The following is an 18586-nucleotide window of genomic DNA, read 5'->3' on the forward strand; positions in this document are numbered from 1 at the left end:
AAATAGCTGTTTAATTCTATGCTAAAGGTGCTGTGTAAGGTGCCGTGGGAAATACTAAACATTGTTTCCAGTGACACAGTACAGAGTTAATGTATGGAGTACGCTGGGTAAATTATATGAATTGAGGTTTCTCTGATTAAACATATTTTAAGTATTACTATTTATTGTTAAAATATGTATTGCATATCCATTACACTTAATTAAAACAAAGCATCTTTTATGCTGAAATTAGACAAATTAGCACATGTGAAATGGCTTTATTAAGAATCCGTTTGTGTCGCAGGAAAAGCAACAAAGAGGTGAGAACTTCTTACAGTCATTGTAGTGCCAAACGTTTAGTTTTGGTTTGACGTTAATGTGTCTCTGTGCTATATTTTCTTCAAAAGATAACGGTAGCCTCTGATTATTCTCCGCAGCCTCGGCAGTGAGCACTTGGATGTGTAATCAAAACTGAGAGAGTTACAATTAGTGAGACAGAGTGAGCATGCTGGAAGAGGACAGGCAAGTGGGCTGACAAGAAAGATGGAGAGAATGAAAGAGAGGCGAGTGCCAGATAGAGTACTGCAGTGACTAACAGCATTGACTCAACGCATGCATCTCTCCCCGCGCGTTCAAACATTCATCACTCACCTCTATTCAGCCTGTCATAATAGCAACTTTATGTTGCAGTTAGGCCGTTTTTACTGTTGTCATCAACATTTCTTTAAACAGTGTACCGGAGGTTAGGCATTTATTCATTCCATTACTCTCAGAATATCATCCGACGTTTAAGGCGACATTTATTCTGTCATAGATCTTCTTTCGGGACTTTCACTGCTACAGTTTCTCCTGTACTTTATGTTGTGAGAGGGAAAAACTGCTAATAGGTTCTGTGTGAAGAAGCAGATAAGGTTGACCTGTGATGAATCCACTTAAGCTGAGAGCAGCTTCATAAAACCTGATAGGAGAGATAAGATGCAGCTGTGGTAGATGTTGTTGAGTCGTTGAATATGATAACGGACTGAGCCACTCTCTCACACACACACACACACACACAGCCCACGCTTCTCATGTAATATAGAAATTAAACAGTTTGTAGCCTGGTTCCTTTTTTTTTACCCAGAGAATTGCGTGAAATGGATACAAAGGTCAAACCGGAACATGGACTTAACAAGGGATCTGTCATTCTGAGTGTAGTGCAGTGTTATTAGTACATGTGCAGGACATAAAGAAGTACAAGCATAGGTCCCCAGTGCTCTCTCTTATTCACACAGCCCCCTCACACATCATTAAATGTGTTTAAGTAGATTTTCTAAGTGGATTTTTTTGAAGCTTAATGGCACAGCTCTGCATTCCTTACTGAATGAGCTTTTTTCTCCCAGTGTACCCAAGTTACAAAACCGCAAGAGCAGGCTTATCTGAACGAAGCTCAATCTACTGTATTTTATTTATTTATTTATTTTTGGCTTAACTGTTTAACTGACTGTTTTTCAATTTGCTTCAGCACTTTTCTAAGAAAAAAATACAGCATCGATTCAGTTTGACCACAATATCTATTTGTGTCGGGGTGACAATACTTGCCGTGCTGCTGTCACACCTCCTGTCACAAGCCCTTTTTCGACTACGCATCACAGTTTCATCTTTATTTGCTGTTGAGATGCTTGTCAGATTAACTTGTTTGACATCAGGTCTGCACAATCAATCAGAAAATTACTGAAATCAGAATACTGTCAAGTGCTATATCCCAGTTGCAGAAGCTGCAATCTTTAATAAATACAAACTGTGACCAAAGAGCGTTCTAATTGAGTACTGTAGTGCGGCAGAGATGCCCTGGCTTACAATTCTTGTTCTTCAGATGTAAGAAAGCATGTTTGCTTGGTACAGACCCTTCAACAGATGTCACATCATGACAATCATTTGAAGTTTTTTTCAGTGAAAATTGTCGTGCAAAAATGATCATGCATCACATCACAATCTGGAGTCAGCTGTGGGAGCCATGCTTCAAACCTCAAACCTCAACGGCAAATAAAGATGTGAGCGTTCGAATACACATTATAGTCCAGAGTAGGCCCGAGAGCCAGAACTATCTACTATATGCTCTCTTTTAGACTCTCAGACCATAAATGTCAACATGTTTATGCCAATGAAGAAGGGCTATGTCTAAATTAGTGCTGTTTTGTTCGTGTGTGAATTTACGAACAGTGCCTTTTTCTGTCTGTCTATTCATTGTTTTATATCAGTTTACTTGTTGGGTTTTCAGATTTTTGGTCAAACAAAACAAACAAGTTTTCACCTTGGGCTCTGAAAATTTTATTTGGCATTTTTCAATATTGTGGGTAAAAACAAACAATTGAACAATCAATAAACATTTAATGCATTACTCAAGAACATAAGCCAATAATTGTGCAGCTCTATTTTATATAACGTGACATATATTGAACATAGTCATGTTAACTAAGATTGTATTTGACAAGGTGGATTGCACTGTGGTTGAAGTGATGTACAGCATCAGGCTGTTAACAATGAGTGAATGGAAAACTACCAACAGCTGTATGAATTTAATACAATCGAAACGCATTAGTCAGTGAATATTACCATATAATTATAAACTTGTACTAGTTGTTTTTCCATCTCGTTATGTAAAAGAATCATAATGCAGTCTGCACCACAGACTGCAGCTCCAGAAATGACCAGGTTGAATGAACACCTCTCTGATACAGAGTTAGTTTTACAAAGTTTCAGAAGGATTGTGCTGTCAGAAAGTTACTGTTGTGATGGATTACAATGTGCACGGCCTTGTAGTTGCCCAGCGTGTCTGTTCAGATAACAGCATGCAGATTGTGACAAAGCGGGACAGTCGCTGAATAGTGAGATGGTGTGACAGGACGCAGTGTCATCAGACCAGAGTCATCATTGGGAGTTTGGCAGTAGATGAATGCAGTCTTACATTCCCCCTGCTCTCAGTGACGCACCTTTCCCCCCCCCTTGTCCCACCCTGTGCCCATTTCACAATGTGTGCATAATTCAATTTAGAGCATAATTTAATGTAAAGTTTTGGGCTCGCTCAATTCTCTAATGCACCAATTATTTCTGACTGAGCAATGAGAATCAGCTCAATTGAGCGTTGGATGTTTGCTTTATTGATCTCCATTCACATTTTGTAGCTGATGCTTTTTCATCAAGGATGAACCTACTGTTGGGTATTGACATACTGGCACTTGACTCTTGGCCACTTTTGCTTTACTTGCTAACATCGTTGGCATTGAACGGCTTCTTTTGACCTTTGACAATGAGGCACAGATAATGCAATCACTCCCATTTTTCCTTACATTAGCATTTCTTGTGCGGCCTCTCGCTCACTATTTTAAGAATGAGCATTGCGATCACGTAACTGCTCAAAAATGAAGTGGGCGCCACGGTCTGACCCTCATTATATTTTACAGTGAATCCTCCACTAAATCAGTGGCAATTCAATAGTTCTTTTTTTTTTATCTTCAGGACCCCAGGGCATTGACTACTTCCTCATTTTATATAGAATCTCATTTTATTCAGTATGAATTATGTGCACCGGTTTCAACATTACTTTTTGGGAATCATTTCTGAGACCCAGAGCTTGCTTATGTAGTGGGGCATGTCGAGTGGCACTTTTAGCCGCATCAACTCAAACCATGCTGAGCTGATTCGCCTTTCTATTACCAATTTAACTATATGCCAAGTTGAGGCGAGCCATGTCTGGGATGGACCCTCCCCGGTGCCGGGTCAACGCATGCCTGCCACCCCTCAAAGGGAGGTTAGGTGGGGCCTCGATCACTTTCCAGCCTGTGACGACGTTATCTACTTTTATTATATATTTTCATTATGTTAGCTTTCATCTGTTTCAAGAGCAAGCACTTCCTGAATGTGCTGCTTCATAGCAAAAGCTTTTGAATAACTAAATAACAGGGGGCTTTTCTTTTAAAGAATTAGTAGAAAATGAATTGTATAACACATGTGGAGCTTGAGGGACCTTTGTTAGCAGCTATTCTTTGATAATGCAGGTATCATGCAGGTAGGTTTACAGGTACTTTGTTGAATATTATACCAGGCAATTGCGTCATAAGTTAGTGTTGTGGAAATGCAATTCCCTGCCGTGCTGAGTCGGGGCGAGCCAGCACACGTGTATGGAAAAGCCCTGTTAGTCTATGAGAAAATAAGTCTTTATTTATCCGATAGCCCTGTGACTTTGTACATAATCAATCCCATAGTGATGGACACAGGTGAAAGATTGGCACTAATGGAAGTCAGCCAACTTATACTGTTGACTGTCTGACCCGTTACCCTGAATTACAAGCCAGAGCCCTCTGCACGTCCTTTGACTCAAGGCTAATTTGGTTTGTAAATTGTTCCTTGCTTGCATTTTATGTTTTGTCTGCGCAGCCCTTTACACATGATTGCTTTTTCCGGTCCTACATTGCGTCTCATGTTATATTAGGTGTTTGCAGGATTGCATATCTGGAAAGCCGCTATTACACTTGTAGATGGCGTTTTTTGCAGAGCACACAGAGGAAGGATAGCTGCCAGAAACACTGCATCTGATTCAAATAAATGAACAAGGTAGTCCATGGGGGTGTTCTTGGCTTGCTGCTCCTCCTGGGGGCTGGTTGTTGTTTGATACAGAAAACCTGGATGTGCTTGTGTCCTTGGATCCTGCTGTACTTCCTTTCTCTCACACTCTTTCTTCCTCCCACACTCTCCCTTCATCCTCTGGCAGCCAGGTCCGTCCGGTCCTGCTGAAGGGGTGTCAGTGTGTGCCGTGCGGGTAGGGGATGGTAGATTTGACAGCCATACTGAGGTGTGAACATGGCTGCTCATGCATAAGGGAGCACTATGTAAGCCTGCTGGCTCCCTTCTCTAGTCTGGACTGGAGACACAATGGGAAATATTTCAGAATTAAGACAAGGATTTGGCCTTCATGTTATTTGACCGTTAACAAGATGCAAATTATTGAATAAACAGGAGTTATGTAGTTCGTTTGTGTCCCCACATGCATAAATTAGACTTTCTTGTGTTTCAGGCTACTCTTTGATCTAACTTCTTGTCAGCAACAGACTTTGGGCAGTTCAGTGTCCAGGTGGCCATAAATTCTCACGTTGCCTGGCGCCTGTCCAGAATCAGATGTTCATGGTAATATGTCCCCTCTCAACCCACATGTTGATGGGCTTTGTATTATATAAAGCAGATCCTGTGCCTGCATAACCTCAATAATTTACAAACACAGTAATAGCAGCACAACTTGTACTTGAGCTGAGAGCACAACTGCTTTTAAGAACTGGTGTGTAGGGTCCTGTCAGAGGAGAGAAGAGTAGATAGTGAGGTTCATCCAGAAGTTCCTTTTGAAGCTGCTTCTGATTGTCAGTTTGTCAGTTTATTCAAGTGTGATCAACTTAATCATTTCACCAATCTAAATAATATATTCAACTTCTATTGTCCATTCAAAAATAACACATCATGTGAAAATGCAGTATATAAATAAATGGCAAATATCAGGTATACTTGGCTAGGGTTGTTTCGATACCTATCCCAGTAACGGTAAAGAAAATGCTTTAAATGTTGGTGTCTGGAATCAGGACATTGATACTTCCCAGCAGTGTCCTGTATACTTTACAGAATTTTTACTGCACAAGTAGCCAACATCCATAAACGGCAAGCAACTGCAAGGGGGAGGTTGGAAGCATTAGTGTTTGATGACCTGACAATGAGACTCAATTATCTATCTTTTTCTGAGTTGCTGTAAAGGCTTGCCTCCATTTAATATAGTTGCTTTAATTGTCTTCATTAATGCACACACCATGGTTTGCCTCATCATTCTGTTTTCTTTCTCAGTACGTGTCTGCTCTGTTAATCTGTTAACTTTCTTTGTCAGCAGTTTGTTTTATAAAGTTGTTACAAAAGCCATGACTATACTGGGGTGTCTTACCCAAATGAAGTATATGTGTGGGTAACACTCTAAAATATATTGGTATCTGATCTGTACTCTGTATTGTGTATTTTCAGTGCAATTTTGGTCCACATGAAATAATTTAGTACAATGTTCCCTGACGTCCAGTATTGTGGACACTTTGACGAAGTGTGCATGAACCCTGCTGGGGGGGAAAATATCTTAAAATTACATTGGCTTAAATGCCTCACAGTGATTGGACGCTTCACTGAAATCCAGGTCCCATTTTCCCAGCGTAATATAAGCTTTGATGCTCGAACAAGAAGGGAAACTGGATTTTGAGTTAGTGCCACAGAAACGCACATTACAAGATGCAGCTTGTTTGCAGGTAGACAAGCTTGTTCAAAAAACATTTGCTAAGGTGCGCGCTTTCTCCACCACTCCACATACAAATGAGTACTTGTCCATTATCTCTCTGGTTGAAAGCAGAGATGTGTAAAACGGTGAGAGGAAAAGAGGGAGAGAGAGGGTGAGCAAAAAGCCTCAACAAAAACTCGGACTCGGGGTGGTCTTTTTTAAAGAAACAAAAGATATATATTGTTGAAATTTCATGGAACACTGAGGTAAAAACCAGTAAGGTTTGACAAATTTCATGCTTGTTTGATATGCATGGCACGTGCTAATGATGTCGTTGCACAGCTCGGGAACAGATGGAGGACCACACTTCTCCCCTCTCAGGGTGATGATCAGACCTGTCATGGTCCTACATCTCGCAGTGGACCAAAGTTTGGGTGTGTCAGCAGGACAGACGGGCTGAACAGCTGACTTTCAATATGCATACAAAGCTCAAAGACAGTGGATTCTTGGGACAACTTATGAAAACAAACATTGTGAAGTTCTTAACAGAAACAAAATATTGCCAGATCTCACTTCCCTTTCTTTGTTGTTAAATTGATGAGTAATGGTGAACTACAGTCACACATAAGGTAGAAAGCGCTAGATTCCTTGTGATGGTCATACAGCATGTCACTGTAGTATCTCACCAGTGTTTATTGGTAGATCAGTTAGTTTACTCTTTAAATGGGTGTGAACATCTTCCTCGATGTTGAGATAACGAGTAGGCTTGAAGATAAGAAATAAAGAAAAGGAGGTGGAAGCAAATATGAGTGTAGATGCTCTGGCTGATCCTGTATACTGGCTTTGCAGTTGTTAGGATCTTTTCGTTGTTAGTCCACTCTCAGCCAAAGTCAGGAAAGAAACATGTGCCACTGAGAGAACAGTGTAGTGTTTCAGGCTACACTCTTCAGGACAAAACATTACGTGTGTGCTCAGCTGGGACACATTTAAGCTCCAGTGTAATTCCACTGAATTTTACTGGAAGTGATGCACTCAACATACTGGCTCCATGTGGTAATGAGGCTGCCCTTTATTAAACAGACTCAGCATTCTTTGGACATGACTGCTTCAGATGAAATCCAGTCCCCCCCCCCCCCCCCCCCCCCCCCCCGCTGCTATTATATAACTGTTATAAAGCAGCTTGATAACCTTTAGTAGAACAATATAATTAAATATTCCACAAGCCTAAAAAGATGTTCGTTAATGTCTTCACTTACAGATACAAAAAGTGATGTCTTATTTTTAGCCTGAGGTTAATTCACACAGAGAACAGTGAACTCAGTCAGTTCCACACAGTGCAGGAAAAACTGATTTTGAAACTCAAAAACGGACCTGACAGTTTTTTTTAGTTCCATTTTAGGTAATCATTGATGCTATTGTTTGGGGGATTTATGTAGGGAGAGCTCTTGTAAAGTGAAGTTAATATAACGGCCTGGCTTCCCTGCTTTGCTTCGTGATTTACCCTACCTGCCTTTTATGGCAGAGGAATGTCCTGGCCACCTCATGTTGTACACCGTGTCTGTGGCTCCTGACCTTGAAGGTCTGAAGTCTTTCGTCTTTCAGATGTTTTACAAGTGTGTGCGTGCACATATCACCCCGCCATCTGCACCACGACAAGGTTTCCCAGCGCATAAATGTGAGCACAGCATTTTTCTCTCGGCTGCCCACATGTATTACTCGTTTGTCATCGATGAATGACCACCTGGGCAAGGAGAAATTAAGTTATAGAGCTTGCACAATCACCATTTTGGCCTGTTGACCCTGGTCATATTTTTCTTTGTCCCCTCTCTGAGTTATTTGCTTGTGCTCAACAGTTTTCCAGTAGAATGCTTATCAAGTCTTTTTAATTTTCTGCACCACAGTAGAAATTCTAATCTACTTAATTCTTGACCTGTAGGTGGAATTTAGGCCTCGTCAGAGTGTAAAATATTTTATGGCCACAACAGACCCTTTGTGATGATTGTGAACACGACGAAACAATTCTTTGGTTTTCATTGATTTATTTTACAGTACATCCGAGTGCCTCAGATCATGGGTCAAATCTTGGCTTCCCTTCAAGCGGGGGTGTACAATTTTGATTCTAAATTGAAAATTGATTGAAATGAGCTTTCATTTTTAATCAAAAGCAAAATCAAAAGCAGGACTGATGATCCTCCCAGTATTTTCTTTTCCCTCCACCCCCGCCTACTTGTGCTCATCCAAAGGAAAAATGAAACGCTTCAAAGTTCACACAACTACATACCAAAAGCCTGCAGCGGCAGCCTGCAACTTTTGGAGAAGTTGGGTTTATTATTTATTTGTTTAAGATCCTTTATTGATTTGTTTGAGAAGAGCGTTCTCTCTAAACAGATTTGAGGAACCGAACTTGGTTACACATTTCTAACTTTTATTTATTTATCTTTTATTTCATGTATTTAATCTTGGCAGCGTGGTGTTTTTTCAGTGAACTCTGGAATCTTTATTTGTGCTGAATATTATTTGAGCTTGCCTGACCCTGGGATGCAAAAAGCCAGCAGATAAAATCCGGCTGTTGTTGTAAAATACCCTTATCCTTTTAAAGAAACTGTAGGAAAAAAATGTAGAGGGTGTGTGGGCATAAGAAGGTGCTATTGTTTTACAGTGCTATAGCTGCCATTGAAAAATATGTTTATTCAAATCAAATTTGAATACACTTTTTTTTCTTAATTATTTGGTACAATATCCAGTTCTTGTTTAAGTACCTTGAATCACTAACATGTCCTCTTTTTTCTTTGTCGTTTTATCTTTATCTCTCCCCTTCTCTAACCCCCCCCCCCCCCCGCTGCATCCTCCTCTAGCTTGGCGTTGATGAGAGAAGAGTGGACAGTAGGACTATCTATGTTGGTCATCGGGCATGTTCTGCCACTGAGGCTTTCATCCCAGCCAAGTTCTGCGATAATAGGATTGTGTCCTCCAAGGTAAGAAATGCACTCCCATGCACAGGGCTCCAGTCTGGCCATACACCAAGATGAAATTCATACACCTCAGTTTGTTTCTCCGCTCCTCTGCACATTATGTTTCACCTGCCGGCATTTTTCTTCTCTTATCTGACACTTTGAATGCAAAATGAAGCCTTGAACACTCCTGAGCCATTCCAATGTCTTCCTTTCTGTATTCCTCCTCCCACTGCCTCTCCACATGCTTGTCTTCACTCCCAACGGAAGGCGATTATTTGTCTGTCAGGGGAGCACCGGCTGTGGCAGTGAAATACATGGCCGGCTATTAATGTACTGGCAGGGTGGGCAATTCCGACGTTTCCCCCTGGGCTCGGATAGACCGCACTCCTCCCCACCTCCCTTCACCTAAAACTCACCGCTCAGTACTGTGTCAGCTGCAGGTTCATGCAGGCTGGCTTATGGATATGAACAGTGAAAGTGATGAGGAGAAGGAAGCGGTTGTGGGAGTAAGTAGGCAGTGGGATTTATAGTGGTGCAGAGGGTCCCAGTGAGGATGGGCCAATCAATTGGCTCCTGCCAGTATGTCAGGGTAAACAGCCTTTAATTACCCCGGCTGTAGTGTTTATGTTCCTCCATGCCTCCGCTCTCAATCATCCTGTTGCTTTTGCACTCTGCAATGACCAATCTCCGCCTCTGCTCTCTTGCTCTTGCTGCTACTGCACCACCCCGCTCAGCCACCCTCACTGCTGCCACCCCCCTTTTCTCATTACTTTCACTCTCTTTTCTCTCTGGCAAAATGAGATGGGCCGTTCTGCTGCCGCTGCATTTCAACACCATCCCCATGCAGACATTCCCCATCATAAACAGTGCCTTACTGCTGTTTCTGTGCGAGCATGCATGTGCGCGCATTTGTGTTTTTCACCTTGGTACTTTGTTGTGTGGCACACAGTCGCTAGCAGGGTATTGTTGAAGCGTCTCTCAGGGATTTGTGCAGATAAAAGGGGTCGCTTCATCCCCGATGGTATCAGCAGTCATGGCCACTTAAAAAAAGAACAAAACACACAGAAACAGTCATCAACCTGATAAGTTCATCGGCTCTGCATTCAAGGGTAGCCAAAATTAAGGAGATAAATCACTAATCTGAATCAATGGACTACCTGCGGTCCCCCACGGGCTGTCTCCCCTAGGCAGCACAGAGAACAGAGACTCCAAGCTATTGAAGTTGCCTTTCCTCTTCCCCCCCTCCGCAGCTCAGACAGAATACACACATGCAAGACTCTGTGAATATTGAATGCCTCTAATCTCTCTCCCCTTGCCAAGCCTTTCTTTAACCTCCCTAAGTTTGCTTGAAAAACACCATGGCTGTACGGGGAGAATTTCACAAAAAAGAGCAGCAAGAAGCAAACACAAACTCTTTATACCTTACTTATTTCTCTTTGACTTACATGTTTGTTTTTCTGTCTCTCCCCCACCTTCCTCCACAGTATACAGTTTGGAACTTTCTACCAAAGAACCTGTTTGAACAGTTTAGAAGAATTGCCAATTTCTACTTCCTTATCATCTTCCTGGTGCAGGTAAGGACAAGCTTTATAAGTGCTCCAAGCCAAACAAAGATAAGAGTTTCTTTATCACTGTTAAATACTGACTATTAATGCCTGTTGTATCTATGACTGTGACTGTGATGGTGTGAAACACAGCCTTTGTGTGCACATCATCTACCTTTTCAGACAACACTATGAAGTGGGTGTAATCCTGTTGATGATCTGAATGGGTCAATGCATATCATCCAACTCCGCTTCACAACTGGTATTCTGTACGCCTACGTGATGTGTGAGACAGTGTGCCCATTTGCATGTGGCCATGGCAGGTGTGAAACAGTCACTGGAAATGTGAACTGTGCAGGATGTTTGAAACATGTGCAGTCGTCAGAATTGCCTCCCTTGAGTCTTGAGCAGTGTGCACCTTTTTTTGTTTTTTTTTAGGTTCTCTTGAGAGTTTTCTTTGTTGAATCACATCCCACAGATGGTTTCTTACATAACTTTTCAAGAAAATAATTGATTAGATAATGCAATAGCTTTCAGGTATAAACTAAGGTTTAAGTCTAAAAAGAAGTTAATAGTATATACACAGAGACAAATACAAGCTATACTCTGAACAAAGTTATACTCAGTTGCCTCAAAATTAGGTTCCTCTTTCTAAAGAAGTATCCATTTTAAATATTTAACATGCAGTATTTCCTGATTAAAATGTTAAAAAACAACTAGACCTTTTGTTGAGTTATTTACTTACATTATCCTAATGTGTCCAACAATGGTCAAACCCAGAAATATCCGGTATTCTCTTCAAGATAACGCTGTTTTTTTTATTTGGTTGCCTGTCGCTATAACATCCTGGGGATCATCGCATGATGCGTTAGGGAGTAAGGAACAAAGTCTGTTAATGTTGCTAAACTTAACGTGACTAAAACTTTAATACTTTTATGAATATTTTTGCATGGCTCTCGTCAGGCTGATTTTAATTGGCAGTAGTGGTTGTGTAAAAATGAAGACACAAACTCCCATGATCCCACACCACATCACGATGTCATCAATCTATCTCTTGCGTTTTCATTGCTTTGATTGAGAGACCCCAGCAGCAAAAATGACATACTGTGCAATGAAATTGCTAGCTAGCTGTATGCACTTCACCTCCTCTAACCCTTTCCCTCCATTTCCTCCAAAGTTGTTAGATCATTTGTAAGCCAATTAATGGATTTTTTATGGGCTATTAGTACCAGGGCTCAGGAGCGTGTAGATTCTATTTTTATCCAACATGTCGATATGTGATTCCTAGAATTAGGTTACAAGGTTCAAAGGATAAAGCTGTACTTGATTGAGTTATTTTTACATTCACTGTCTCGTTCAAAAGATGTTGTAAAAAATAGAGGCAGGTTTTGAATTGCGTATATATTTTTTTAAAGATGTTATTGCTTCTGTTACTCTTTATAAAGATAAGACCATTTTTGTGTCGTGTGCTGCTCCATCTTCATAAGTGGAAACCGAGCTGGCAAAGAGCGCTGACTAAAATGCATTGACTGGCATCCTTATTCCCCTGCCCTGTGCTCTTAAGTGACCTCGCCTCTTTCCTCACTCCTCTCCTCTCTCCTGTCTACAGTGTGACAGTGGATGATTGGTGTAGGGGACAAACAAATAAAAAGTAGATGAAGTTGCTTACATCTGCTCTTGCTCTTCTTTCATCACTTGCACATGGAGCTTGAAACTAACCTCTCGCCTTTTAGCAGTAACTATGGCCGCAAACAGCCTGCCAGTGTAAACAGGTGCTGGTGTCGGGCCTGCTCTGGAGGGTTTGTGCTTTCTCTAGTCACATACTGACTAAATGAGCTCACAGAGTGACTGCTCCCAGAGGTCCAGCATTGTATTAAACTGAGAAGTACCTCTGTGCTGCACTCGCAAAGTAGTTCAGTCATTCTCATGTCAATACTGATCATTTGCAGGGTTAAGGTTGTCCCCTGAGTTTTGTTTACCCCCATATTTACAGTTGACCCTCCAGCCCTTATATTCCGGTTTGCTTCTGAGCTTGTTTCCATGTTTTCAATTGAAACTTTGAAGGTTTGTTGTCATATTTTATGACATTATCGCCCGTAAAACAGCACTCAGACAAAATCCTCAATTTGAATAAATCAATTCATCAGAAAAATGGCATGCAGAATGCTTAGTGTTTGCAGATACATGATATGATGGTTTTTTTTTAGTGTTAGAGCAGAAATATATTTTTGTTTTTTTTGTTACGTAAGTTTGATTATGGTTCTGTTTGACTGCGGATAGACTGCCCTGTCAATACAGGTGTTTCCCTGTCATCATGTGCAGTGAGCAGGAGGATGGAAGCACTCCGTACTTAACAGAACTCTGGATTTATGGGAAATGTTTGGATCACAAGATTTGGGAACAATCCTATGCAGCCACTACTGCAATCATATTCTACCAAAGTATAATAATAATATTAGTGTAGCCTAGTTTTTATCTGCAACTCTGCAGAAACACAACATTTAAACAGGGTGAATAGAAGTGCACAAAAAAAGCTGTGCAGCATTCAAATGTTGATTTTAAAATTCTAATGTCAACGTTATGAATGAAGCTTTGAAGTATTCAGTACATCCCTGCTGCTCTATACTGTCCTCAGCTAACGGCTAAAGGTGCCGGATTTTGAACAGTTGTGAGCTAATGTGTGAAATCATGTTGAGCTAATACAGCACACTTCTGTGGGAGTGCACCACTAAACATGTGTACATCACTCACACAAACACACAGGGATAATCAGTGTGTTGTGTGTGTAGCGTAGAATGCGTCGCATGTATGTGTATGTGCCTGCGCGTGTGATGTATGACTCAGTGGGTGTCCTGGGTTTGCTGACGGTGTTTACCCAAGCTGCAGCGTGGTTGGCGTTTCTCCACTAATCCAGCCTCTCTAGAGGGGGCTCCTTATCCTAACCACTCAGTTTTTCCCATGCAGCCTGCTATTATATCAGAGAGAGAGGGGGAGAGTATGTGGGAGAAACAGGTACACAGACGACTCTGCGTGCACTCATTTTGCACTCGCATCTTGCAGACGGAAATAAACCTTCTCACTTCCCCAGAGAGGCTTCATGCAAATGCTTTACTGACACCCAAATGTCATGCATCCTCCAGCTCGGTCCTTCCCATCCCTTTGTCTCTCCCTTTGTCATTTGGTCTCTTTCTCTTCTGCCTTTCTTTCCCCCCTTTTTCCCTTTCGCATTCCACCCATCTCTCTGCAGCGCTGCACTGCTGACGTCAGCAGCCAGGAAGCCCTCTGTACTTCTGAGTGCCACAAATAGACACAGGGCTGATAAAAAAGCACCACTCTCCTATAAATAGCCCTGCATGTCTTTGCTCGAATGTGATCGAATGGGAATAGAGCGCAGGAGAGAAAGGGAGGGAGAGTGTGGGATAGAGTGGAAGCAGGAGAGGGTGAAGGGGTAGGAGGACATGAGGGCCCACAGCGCTGCCCTGGGACCCCGGGAACCTGCTGTCTGTCGCTCACTCTGACACACTTCCCGGCTCAGATGAAGGGCTTTGTGCTGCTCCACTCTGCAGCTCTGATATCACAGCCACACATCAGCAGCAGCAGCAGCAAACAGTTCACTCTTATGCTGAGATTTTTTTTTTGGAGGGGGGGGGGCTTTGCATTTGGTGCAGAGGAGGAAAAGGTATTTGGCCATCTGGAGGTTTGGTGGGGTTTGTTGTGAATCAGAGCGGATAAACTGTGAAAGACGAACTCTCGGAGAACGGTGTGTGTGGTTTGCCCGAAGTACAGTAGATGAAGGTTTTGTTTAAGTTTAAGTTTTTAAGGAAATTGCTGTTTCAGTATTTTCAGTAACGGCATTAAAGGGCATTCTAACCCCTCAGCCTGTTCCAAAAATGATGGCTGTCCTTGCCACAATTATGTCTTTGAGACTTGTCAAGTCTGATTTTACATGGTACTGTAGTGTGAGATTAAAAGAAAGCATTGTTTTTAGAATCACTGTAGATGAACACTAAAAAAAGACGCCACCATCGTTTGTCTCTTTTTATAGTCCTCTACTGAACAGTTTCCAGAATTGTCATAAAAGTGCCAAAGATGAATCGGCATCAAACAGCGTTTAGACTAGAACATTTGTAAAGCATTCTCTCTGTGCTGTGGTCGCCCTTTGTCAAGTTTGGCCATCTGGCAGCTGCATCACAGGGACATGCTGTCCTCAGTCCCTCCTGCAGTTCCTTTTTAGCTTTCTGTGATCAGCTAACCTTCAATTCAGTCGCACAAAAAAAGAGATGTGACTTGTTATAGCCACAAATAAAGTGCTGCATCACTTAAGGCTGTGCAATATATTGATATTATCTTGTTATTGTGATGTGAGACTTCATATGATCTTAGATTTTGGAGATCGTAATATCTTGATAGGGCATAATTGAGATATTTTCCTGGTTTTAAAGGCTGCATTATAGTAGCGTGATGTAATTTACATGTTATCAAACTATTGTACTTGCTAATTATTCTGTAATAGTTGCATTTACCCACTTACAGCTGCCAGTGAGGTTATGCTGCTGCCCTTGTTGGTTCGTTGGATGGAGGCTGGTTCTCGGCCCAGAATAGACCCCACTGACTTTTGGTGCGGATCCGAATAGGCAGGAATTTTGTTCTCACTTTATTTAACATATCAAGGTATATTATTAGCCATTACATCGCCATTAATAATATTTACTTATCAAATATCTCATTTTGTTAATATTTTAAATGTATTGTAAGAAGGTACACAGTCTTGCAGTCTTGTTGTAATATCGATATTGAAGTTTTTGTCAAAAACATCCTCATATCATGAAACGTTTTTTAGGTAGATTTCAAAATATCAAGATATATTTTGTGTATCATGATGGAGCATAAAAGTACAGCAATATTATTTGAAGGCCGTGTGACGCCAGGCCCACCATCACCTTTCTGCAGTAGTCATCACACCTGTGCTTAGGGAAGTGTTCTCCTTTGAGTAACTGGTCATGGCAAACAGTGGAGGGCTAACATGACCCGGGGAAACTGAGCTGTTCTCAAGAGGCATTGAATAATTCACTAGCTAGGGAGCCTATAGCAATGTGTCAGGTGTAATGAGTCTTTAACATGGAGCCCTGTATACCATCCTCATGTACACACACTTCCCGTTTGAAACACTCTAACCTCTGCCTCTCTACACCTGGGGCAACTGCGGCAGAATTATTACTTTTGCTTCTGTCTCACTGGAATTGCCGAGCACTACAAATATAATGCAGAGTCTCCTCTGAATCTGCACTCCTCCAAAGGGTCGATGTGCACTAGTCCATCTCTGCCTCGTAATTGATTTATCCTGCAGTTAATTGTAATCACAGTAAAGCTTGGGTAGGCTGGTAGCTCACTGCCCTTGTACTTTCTGTGAGTGTGTCCTAATGTGAGTATGGGTACACGCATAATGTGGCTGTGTGTTTATGTCTGTCCTTGATTACTGAACGCGCTGCTGTTCTTTTCATAGCGAGTCCAAGCACAGGTGAGTAAAACAGCGGAGACTGCTTCAAAACGCATCTCTCTGCTCTCCCTTGAGCTGATGTCTATCTGACAGCTTGTAAAGCTCCCGGTCAGAATACCAACTAGCTGGATGTGTCGTGTTTGTGCGTGCTGGGATACGCTCTCCGGCTCAGGGGGAGGCCAGCTTGCAGTCTGCAGGATCAGAAATGCCAGGGTAAATCCATCTCGTGATGGTTTTAGGGAACACACAAACACACAGCTGTTTGTGTGCTGGGGTTTAAGCGGGGAGCCTTGGTCAGGTGCTTCTCCTGAACTGCTTGTTTGGGATTACCCAATCACAGGTCATACATTTGCTCTTATTACACACATGCACAAAACACATGCTGTACCGCTGGATTCCCGCACACTCGGCCGAGGCAGGTAAGGTGAGTCCAGCACAGCTTCAAGTTGGCCCTCTACCATGCCTTGGCAGAGACACAGTAGTGTTGGCATGCCTGCAGATTAAGCACTCCGTCCCTGGCCCACTTGATTAAAAGTTCTATGGTCCAGAACCTCCCTGTCTCTAGCAAAATGTAAATGTCTCCCCCGTGTTTCCTCCTCATGAACAGATTTGGGGAACAGTAGAAATGCCTCACAGAAGCAGACTACACCCTGCATTTAGAGGGCTTGCTTACTTTACCACAAACTCCTCCCTGTGTGACCACAAACACACATGTGCTGCACTAAGACTTTTAAGTATTCAATGCACAGCCCTCCACTTAGAAGGTCACAAGTGTATTGTTGTTTTATTAAAATTGAATTTCTTTTTTCCCTCCACCAGGTGATAGTGGACACCCCCACCAGCCCAGTCACCAGTGGCCTACCCTTATTTTTTGTGATCACAGTAACCGCTATCAAGCAGGTAAGACGCTGCCTACTCAGGCCGAAGACTTTTGGTGACAGAGATGTTTCTGTGATTTCTATATTCACACCCTCATTTCTTCATAGTGTCTCTCATTGCATTAGATCTTTCCTCCTTGTCCATGTAACATAATAAGCCCCCCTGCCTTCACAACTCCCTTGCTGTGATTTTTGTGTAAAACGTGACTAATGCTCTCTTGGGTCTTGTATTAACGTGCGCTGGTGAATTCTGATTGGGGAGAAGACGAAATGGGCTCGTGGAGTATGTGTGCAATAATGAGAGAGTCTATTCCAGAGATACAAATTATCAAGGATGTAGTGTCTGTTTTCTTTGGCTCTGTTGCTGTCATGTCCTTTGCTTTTTAGATGTGTTGTTTTAGGATTGGCTTTTTAGTTAGCCTGCTGCTGGGGCTTTGAAATGCACAATAGTGGGTGGACTTCCTTCAGAAAATATATGGGACGCACTGATAGCGCCGGAGCGCCTTCAGCCAGGCTTTGAAGCCGGACACCAAGGCGGTCTGCCCGACTCCCATTAGTCAGGCTGTGGTGAACTGTATAGTTCAACTGACCATCCGTGGAATGCCTCCCCTCCCCTCCCCTCTCTCCCCCTTTCATCCACCTGGCATCGTTTCTCTGCATCACTCAACCAGACTTTCTCTCTCCTCCTATCACCTTTCCCGGTAATCCCGCTTTCTGGCTCGGAGCTCCACCTTGGCACATGCTCTGGTTTTCCCTCTCTACCCTCTACATCCCTGCACCATCTCTTCTATCTCCATCACTATCTTAAAGTACTTATGAAGTCTACACTAGACTTTTGTGCCTTACGCTGCAGCAGCCCCAGGAATATTATTTTTTCCACCCGACTCAGTATTATTTCATGGTATATTGTTCCAGTGTGCTGCTGGACATTCACTGTCCCATTCTGCTGCTGTAGGCACTCTTTCTCACATTATGATTGAATAATAAATGTAAGGATAATATTGTATACGCAGACATTTCTTTGTGTCTTACACTCCTTTACCAAAACTTAACTGTGTGACAGCATTTACTGACGATACGCTGTTCGTTGTCCTTTGGGCACTGAACTTGACAAGTCCAAACTTTTGTACTTTTTGTATCTGATTTTGATATGTCGCTGCAGGGCTATGAAGACTGGCTTCGGCACAAGGCTGACAACGAGGTGAATAAGTACCCTGTGACAGTGCTGGAGAATGGCTGCAGGATACGTAAGGAGAGTGAGAAGATTAAGGTACATTTGTATTTTCTTTGAGACATGTTCAGAGAGAAACTGCTGGCACCTCGGTGTGACTGTGTTTGCAATATATGCAGAGGGGGAAACATTGCTTCCCTGAACTGATTAGCTGTTCAAACATGGGTGGGATGGTAATTAATTTATCCAGGGAGTTGTGTGCAGGTAATTTTTCCAATGCATTCTTATC

The 18586-nt window shown here is 42.3% G+C and overlaps 1 protein-coding gene across 10 annotated transcripts in view; it reads left to right on the forward strand.

The window, feature by feature from the left end:
* The window catches only part of atp11c (ATPase phospholipid transporting 11C (ATP11C blood group)), a 47529-nt gene that overhangs the window by 9245 nt on the left and 19698 nt on the right, over nucleotides 1–18586 (forward strand). For all 10 annotated transcript variants that reach the window (XR_003981434.1, XM_030396221.1, XM_030396224.1 and 7 more), the window contains exons 2-5: nucleotides 9109–9228; nucleotides 10692–10781; nucleotides 17068–17148; nucleotides 18289–18396. Coding sequence is in view for 9 of the 10 variants with exons in the window: in XM_030396221.1 (XP_030252081.1) it covers nucleotides 9109–9228; nucleotides 10692–10781; nucleotides 17068–17148; nucleotides 18289–18396 (399 nt within the window). In the remaining variant the exon portion in view is untranslated. The remainder of the gene's footprint in view (nucleotides 1–9108; nucleotides 9229–10691; nucleotides 10782–17067; nucleotides 17149–18288; nucleotides 18397–18586) is intronic.

The sequence above is a fragment of the Sparus aurata genome, chromosome 18 (genome assembly GCF_900880675.1).
Source record: "Sparus aurata chromosome 18, fSpaAur1.1, whole genome shotgun sequence".
In the NCBI taxonomy this organism is placed as follows: Eukaryota; Metazoa; Chordata; class Actinopteri; order Spariformes; family Sparidae; genus Sparus; species Sparus aurata.